We start from the raw sequence: 8,098 nt of genomic DNA on the forward strand, positions 1-8,098 counted from the left end.
TTTAGTCATTTTAGAAAATCATTACACTTTTATAAAATTAACGAAATTCTGGATCTCTAAATTTATAACTTTAGAAGTTTAAAACAAATTTTTATTCAAAATAATTTCCTTTTCTATCTACAAAAATTTTATAGCGAGCTATTTTTTACGAAACACTAAAAATTGCTGTGTTTCAATTAGCGATGTTAGAAAAACGGTAGAAATTTCCGAAGAAACGAAGCCTAAAATGACTTCTGGATATCGAAATCTACAAGAAAATGTCAAAAGTGCCAAAATCAGTCTTATCTTATTCAACAAGTACTAGCCCCGCCCACCCACCCTCTATTTTCTTGGAAGATATGTCATCTGCCAAAATCATTCTTATCTTAGCAAATACTAGTCTACTACTACAGTATAATCACTGAAAAGGAGACAGGGTGGGTGGGCGGGGATAATTATTTTCTTGTGTCGAGTGGGAATGGAAACTAATAATAGAATCTAGAAGAAAAAGCGCCAATCGTAATTTTTTTTGTCAAAATAAAAAAATATTTCAGTTCTCTGAAATCGTTATTTTTGAAAACCTGAAACTTTTATTGTTAGTGAAATCAAAACACGTTTTAGAAAATTCTTTAAAAGAAATGCAAAGGCCTTGTTTTTTAACTTCTCTGAATTTTTCGTGTTTAGAATTTTTTTAAATAACAAAAATTTGGTCATTTTCGAAAATCATTACACTTTTATAAGATTAAGGAAATTCTGGACCTCTAAATTTATAACTTTAAAAGTTAGAACGATTTTTTATTTAAATGGGGTACAAAAAGAAAAATTTATAGTAATTTCCGTTTTTTTTTTACAAAATTTTTATAGAGAGCAATTTTTTACGAAACTCTAAAAATTGCTGTGTTTCAATCAGCGATGTTAGAGAAACGGTAGAAATTTCCGAAGAAACGAAGCCTAAAATGACTTCTGGATATCGAAATCTACAAGAAAATGTCAAAAGTGCCAAAATCAGTCTTATCTTATCAAATAAGTACTAGCCCCGTCCACCCACCCTCTATTTTCTTGGAAGATATGTCATCTGCCAAAATCATTCTTATCTTAGCAAATACTAGCCTACTACTACAGTATAATCACTGAAAAGGAGACAGGGTGGGTGGGCGGGGATAATTATGTTTTTGTGTCGAGTGGGAATGGGAACTAATAATAGAATCTAGAAGAAAAAGCGCTAATCGTAATTTCTTTGTCAAAATAAAAAAATATTTCAGTTCTCTGAAATCGTTATTTTTGAAAACTTGAAACTTTTATTCTTAGTGAAATCAAAACACATTTTAGAAAATTCTTTAAAAGATATGCAAAGGCCTTGGTTTTTTAACTTCTCTGAATTTTTCGTGTTTAGAATTTTTTTAAATAACAGAAATTTGGTCATTTTCGAAAATCATTACACTTTTATAAGATTAAGGAAATTCTGGACCTCTAAATTTATATCCTTAAAAGTTTAAGAACAATTTTTTATTTAAATGGGGTAAAAAAAGAAAAATTTATAGTAATTTCCGTTTTTATTTACAAAATTTTTGTAGAGAGAAATTTTTTACGAAACTCTAAAAATTGCTGTGTTTCAATTAGCGATGTTAGAAAAACGGTAGAAATTTCCGAAGAAACGAAGCCTAAAATGACTTCTGGATATCGAAATCTACAAGAAAATGTCAAAAGTGCCAAAATCAGTCTTATCTTATCAAATAAGTACTAGCCCCGCCCACCCACCCTCTATTTTCTTGGAAGATATGTCATCTGCCAAAATCAGTCATATCTTCGTAAGTACTAGCCCCTCCCACCCCCGCTTCTTCTCATTCTAACGATTAATTTTATTTGTGTTCAGAATAAGATCATTCATTTTATTCATAAAATCAATCACTGAAAAGGAGACAGGGTGGGTGGGCGGGCGGGGCTAATTAAGTTTTTCTGTCGAGTGGGAATGGATATTATAGGATGTGAAAAAGTAAAAAAATGCGCTAATCGTAATTTCTTTTGTTAAAATCAGTCTTATGTTAGCAGGTACTAGCCCCGCCCACCCGCCCTCTGTTTTCTTGGAAGATATGTCATTTGCCAAAATCATTCTTATCTTAGCAAATACTAGCCCCGCCCACCCGCCCTCTTGTTATTCTAAAGACTAATTTTATTTCTCTTCAGTATAATCACTGAAAATGAGACAGGGTGGGTGGGCGGGGATAATTATGTTCTTCTGTCGAGTGGGATGAAAACTAGTTCGTGATTTCTGAAATATGCTGAAATCGTTATTTTTGAAAACCTGAAATTTCCATAAAAGTAAATAATTATTTCTAAAAATTTTATAAATTGGATATAATACTAAAAATACCCAAAAATAACAGCATTAAAAATTTACATTATTGAAATATTTAAAACTGTTTGGAAAAATTAATAAATTCAGTTAAGTTGTTAATTTTTCTCGGTTTTTATTGTTAATGAAATCAAACATGTTTTAGAAAATTCTTTAAAAGATATGTTAAAAGGCTTCGGTTTTTTAACTTCTCTGAATCTTCCGTGTAATTTTTTAAAATGACAAAAGTTTAGTCATTTTAGAAAATCATTACACTTTTATAAAATTAACGAAATTCTGGATCTCTAAATTTATAACTTTAGAAGTTTAAAACAAATTTTTATTCAAAATAATTTCCTTTTCTATCTACAAAAATTTTATAGCGAGCTATTTTTTACGAAACACTAAAAATTGCTGTGTTTCAATTAGCGATGTTAGAAAAACGGTAGAAATTTCCGAAGAAACGAAGCCTAAAATGACTTCTGGATATCGAAATCTACAAGAAAATGTCAAAAGTGCCAAAATCAGTCTTATCTTATTCAACAAGTACTAGCCCCGCCCACCCACCCTCTATTTTCTTGGAAGATATGTCATCTGCCAAAATCATTCTTATCTTAGCAAATACTAGTCTACTACTACAGTATAATCACTGAAAAGGAGACAGGGTGGGTGGGCGGGGATAATTATTTTCTTGTGTCGAGTGGGAATGGAAACTAATAATAGAATCTAGAAGAAAAAGCGCCAATCGTAATTTTTTTTGTCAAAATAAAAAAATATTTCAGTTCTCTGAAATCGTTATTTTTGAAAACCTGAAACTTTTATTGTTAGTGAAATCAAAACACGTTTTAGAAAATTCTTTAAAAGAAATGCAAAGGCCTTGTTTTTTAACTTCTCTGAATTTTTCGTGTTTAGAATTTTTTTAAATAACAAAAATTTGGTCATTTTCGAAAATCATTACACTTTTATAAGATTAAGGAAATTCTGGACCTCTAAATTTATAACTTTAAAAGTTAGAACGATTTTTTATTTAAATGGGGTACAAAAAGAAAAATTTATAGTAATTTCCGTTTTTTTTTACAAAATTTTTATAGAGAGCAATTTTTTACGAAACTCTAAAAATTGCTGTGTTTCAATCAGCGATGTTAGAGAAACGGTAGAAATTTCCGAAGAAACGAAGCCTAAAATGACTTCTGGATATCGAAATCTACAAGAAAATGTCAAAAGTGCCAAAATCAGTCTTATCTTATCAAATAAGTACTAGCCCCGTCCACCCACCCTCTACTTACTTGGAAGACACGTCATCTGCCAAAATCAGTCATATCTTAGTAAGTACTAGCCCCGCCCACCCCCGCCTCTTCTCATTCTAACGATTAATTTTATTTCTGTTCAGAATAAGATCATTCATTTCATTCATAAAATCAATCACTGAAAAGGAGACAGGGTGGGTGGGCGGGGCTAATTATGTTTTTCTGTCGAGTGGGAATGGATATTATAGGATGTGAAAAAGTAAAAAAAAGCTCTAATCATAACTTTTTTTGTTAAAATCAGTCTTATGTTAGCAGGTACTATCACCGCCCACCCACCCTCTTGCCATTCTAACGACTAATTTTATTTCTCTTCAGTATAATCACTGAAAAGGAGACAGGGTGGGCGGGCGGGGATAACTATGTTCTTCTGTCGAGTGGGAATGAAAACTAGTTCGTGATTTCTGAAATATGCTGAAATCGTTATTTTTGAAAACCTGAAACTTCGATAAAGGTAAATAATTCTTTCTAAAAATTTTATAAATTGGATATAATACTTATTAAGAATACCCAAAAATGACAGCATTAAAAATTTACATTATTGAAATATTTAAAACTGTTTGGAAAAATTAATAAATTCAGTCAAGTTGTTAATTTTTCTCGGTTTTTATTGTTAGTGAAATCAAACATGTTTTAGAAAATTCTTTAAAAGATATGTTAAAAGGCCTTGGTTTTTTAACTTCTCTGAATCTTCCGTGTAATTTTTTAAACTGACAAAAGTTTAGTCATTTTAGAAAATCATTACACTTTTATAAAATTAACGAAATTCTGGATCTCTAAAGTTATAACTTTAGAAGTTTAAAACAAATTTTTATTTAAAATAATTTCCTTTTCTATCTACAAAAATTTTATAGCGAGCTATTTTGAAGAAACTCTAAAAATTGCTGAATTTCAATTAGCGATGTTAGAATTACGGTAGAAATTTCCGAAGAAACGAAGCCGAAAATGACTTCTGGATATCGAAATCTACAAGAAAATGTCAAAAGTGCCAAAATCAGTCTTATCTTATCAAATAAGTACTAGCCCCGCCTACCCACCCTCTGTTTTCTTGGAAGATATGTCATCTGCTAAAATCATTTTTATCTTAGCAAATACTAGCCTACTACTACAGTATAATCACTGAAAATAGACAGGGTGGGTGGGCGGGGATAATTATGTTCTTGTGTCGAGTGGGAATGGAAACTAATAATAGAATCTAGAAGAAAAAGCGCTAGTCGTAATTTTTTTTGTCAAAATAAGAAAATATTTTAGTTCTCTGAAATCGTTATTTTTGAAAACCTGAAACTTTTATTGTTAGTGAAATCAAAACACGTTTTAGAAAATTCTTTAAAAGATATGCAAAGGCCTTGGTTTTTTAACTTCTCTGAATTTTTCGTGTTTAGAATTTTTTTAAATAACAAAAATTTGGTCATTTTCGAAAATCATTACACTTCTATAAGATTAAGGAAATTCTGGACCTCTAAATTTATAACTAAAAGTTTAAGAACAATGTTTTATTTAAATGGGGTACAAAAAGAAAAATTTATAGTAATTTCCGTTTTTATTTACAAAACTTTTTTAGAGAGCTATTTTTTACGAAACTTTAGCTAGTACCTGCTAACATAAAACTGATTTTAACAAAAAAAGTTACGATTAGCGCTTTTTTTTTTATTTTTTCACATCCTATAGTATCCATTCCCACTCGACAGAAAAACATAATTAGCCCCGCCCACCCACCCTGTCTCCTTTTCAGTGATTGATTTTATGAATGAAATTAATGATTTTATTCTGAACAGAAATAAAATTAATCGTTAAAATGAGAAGAGGCGGGAGTGGGTGGGGCTAGTACTTACTAAGATATGACTGATTTTGGCAGATGACATATCTTCCAAGAAAATAGAGGGTGGGTGGGCGGGGCTAGTACTTATTTGATAAGATAAGACTGATTTTGGCACTGTTGACATTTTCTTGTAGATTTCGATATCCAGAAGTCATTTTAGGCTTCGTTTCTTCGGAAATTTCTAATTTTTAATTGAAATTAATTAAGCACACAAAGGTTTAGCAGCTCTGACTTATTAAAACAACATATATCACATGCGTAGTCGATTTATAAAGAAACTTCCTTTGCTATTTTTAAAATAGCATCACTGTTTATCCAAACGTAGCAAGACTATTTACAGCGTCGAAGCCGAAGTCTATCGATCGTCTAGAATTGGCGCCGAGAGTTGAGTTCCACGTACTGAAAGTGCGACGCAATTTCACACAAAAAGTATTTTAAACAATAGTAAGATCACCGTTTCCAAAAAATGGGCAATCGGATTGCAAGCAACACCGTGGTGAGTCCATCAAGTTGGATTACAAACCTGAGAAAAATAATTACTTCCAGGTTGATGTAGAGTTGCGCGATATGTTCGAGGAGGCGATTTCCACCCACGATTTAAACAAACTGAAGCACCTGATCAAAACAGCGCCGGGGAAGTGGTGCCAAATAAAAACTTACTCAGGACATACGTTACTCCAAGAAGCCATGTACCAAAATAGGTGAGTTATAAAAATTTTGGTTTTTGGATATTGTTATATAATCATCACTACCACTGGTTTCAGTAAGGACATTTTCCAATACATGCTACGCTTCCACGATTTGGAAGATCTAGAAATTGTTAGTTTCTTCAATCAGACGGCTTTAATGTTCTCTATGAAGACCTGGTACGAGTACTATGCGTACGAACTGATCAAAAAAGGGGCTTCCATCTATGGGATCTACAAAAATGGGCATAATCTTCTCCATCGGGCCGTTTCTGTTTCAGTTCCCATGACCAAACTTCTCCTTGATAGAGGGATGGCAGTCAATGCGCAAGACCGAAGTGGAGAAACTCCTCTCCATAAAGTACTACTCAAAGGTTTACACAGTCAAGACTACGAATACGTAGCGATGTTGTTAAGTTATGGTGCTGATCCTTTCATCGAGTGTTCTGAAGGATACAATTCGTTTGAACTAGCCGTTGTGACAGGACACTCATTCCTGGTTCAAGAGATTTTGTTTGATTATTCGTACGATGAACACGACGAGGTTAAAATCCATCTCGACGTTTTGTTACAATTAGCTAAAGTAAAATCGCCTTTTTTCCATCGACTGTTTGAGTACAGGGTCAAAACACTGGTACAACTATCAGACGAATACTTGTCAAACCTCTTCAACAATCTCTTGGTCATAGATCTAGAACATCTCGAGATTCTTCTAGATAGGTGTCACCAAACCATCTGCCAAAGCATCTCCGCTTGCAACACCCGCCAAAATTTCAGAGAAATAGATTTCAACGAAAACTTGCTAAAATCGAACGAAATGTTGACAAAACTCGACTTACTCATTCACCATAGCGACATTTTAAACTTACATCTTTTAAATTTTATTAGTGGTTTGAAAGATTTCGTTCTACCGGACCTCATAATCTCTCGCAATAGAAACACCGAATCTACCGGTACCCAAATCCTGATCTACTTGATACAGCATGGTCTGAAGTGGCACGTCTCGCTCTACCAAACCGTATACACAATATATGGCTACTGCGACTTGTTTAAATTTCTCCTACGAATGGAGCCCGAAGCTACTTGTCATCATTACCCGAAAAACGCAATGGTTGCTCTCATTCATGACGTCACTTTTGATTTCGAGGATTTTTTGAAGAAACCCGACGACTATTCGGAGATAAATTCGGCAGAGCAGTTTTTGGATTTTTTTGCGGACTCTAGGTTGAGTTTAGTTTTGTGGAATTTTGCGGAAAAATGGAATTTGTCGGGTGCTACTTTAGCAAGGGTTGAAAAACATCCGAAGGTGGCGCTTTTGGTTGATTTGGCGCGAAATGCTGTTCGGAGACATTTAATACGAAGATTTGGGGTGCGAAATACGAAGGAGTTTTATTCGGTGGTGGACGCTCTTCCTACGACTTCGACGCATAAGAAAATTATCAGTTGTGAGTCTAAATTATATTAAGTGAGACTATGAGTACCGAGTCATAGTTACTCCCACGGCTTCTTGAACTTCTTTATATGGATATACTGAGCACTCGGCTAAATCGCATTGCGTCAGCACCCCCGAACACTCACTTTTTCGAGTTTGGGTATATCCTGGACCCATAACCTGAACTATTAATGAACATACTACGCAGGAAATTTAAATTTTTACCCAATTAAAAGCGAATGTAGATTAAAAAATTAGTACCAATTTTTTCTGTTCGTTATGGAAGAAATGATACCTATATTAAAACTGATATAAATATGGATTAGAGATAAATAAATAAAAATAAAAAAAGAAGAATTAGAGGTTAATTAAGTTAGTTCTTCCACACCTTGTGTTTTGTTTTTGAAGTAATTTGAAAGTATGTCGCGAACCCCTTGTACCTGGTTTTTGAAGTAGTTTGAAAGAATCTCGGAGACCCCGTCTTTTGTTTTGTTTTTGAAGTAATTTGAAAGTATCAAAAATCGAGGAAACGAAAAGTAAAAAAAT

General features: G+C 33.0%; 1 protein-coding gene across 2 annotated transcripts; it reads left to right on the plus strand.

Moving 5' to 3' along the window:
• Window positions 1–5,787: 5,787 nt before the first annotated feature.
• LOC135124753 (uncharacterized) lies at window positions 5,788–7,867 on the plus strand. Of its 2 annotated transcripts, none has more exons than XM_064049970.1 (3): window positions 5,788–5,930; window positions 5,981–6,135; window positions 6,199–7,867. In XM_064049970.1, the coding sequence occupies exons 1-3, from the start codon at window positions 5,901–5,903 to the stop codon at window positions 7,583–7,585; spliced, it is 1,572 nt and encodes a 523-aa protein (XP_063906040.1). In that variant the 5' UTR covers window positions 5,788–5,900; the 3' UTR covers window positions 7,586–7,867. The 2 variants fall into 2 exon arrangements, with proteins under 2 accessions (XP_063906040.1, XP_063906041.1); XM_064049971.1 differs by having other exon boundaries at window positions 5,788–5,927.
• Window positions 7,868–8,098: the final 231 nt, after the last annotated feature.

The sequence above is a fragment of the Zophobas morio genome, unplaced genomic scaffold (assembly GCF_036711695.1).
Source record: "Zophobas morio isolate AGI-343-1 ecotype UQ-CSIRO unplaced genomic scaffold, CSIRO_AGI_Zmor_V1 ptg000008l, whole genome shotgun sequence".
NCBI classification, from domain to species: Eukaryota; Metazoa; Arthropoda; class Insecta; order Coleoptera; family Tenebrionidae; genus Zophobas; species Zophobas morio.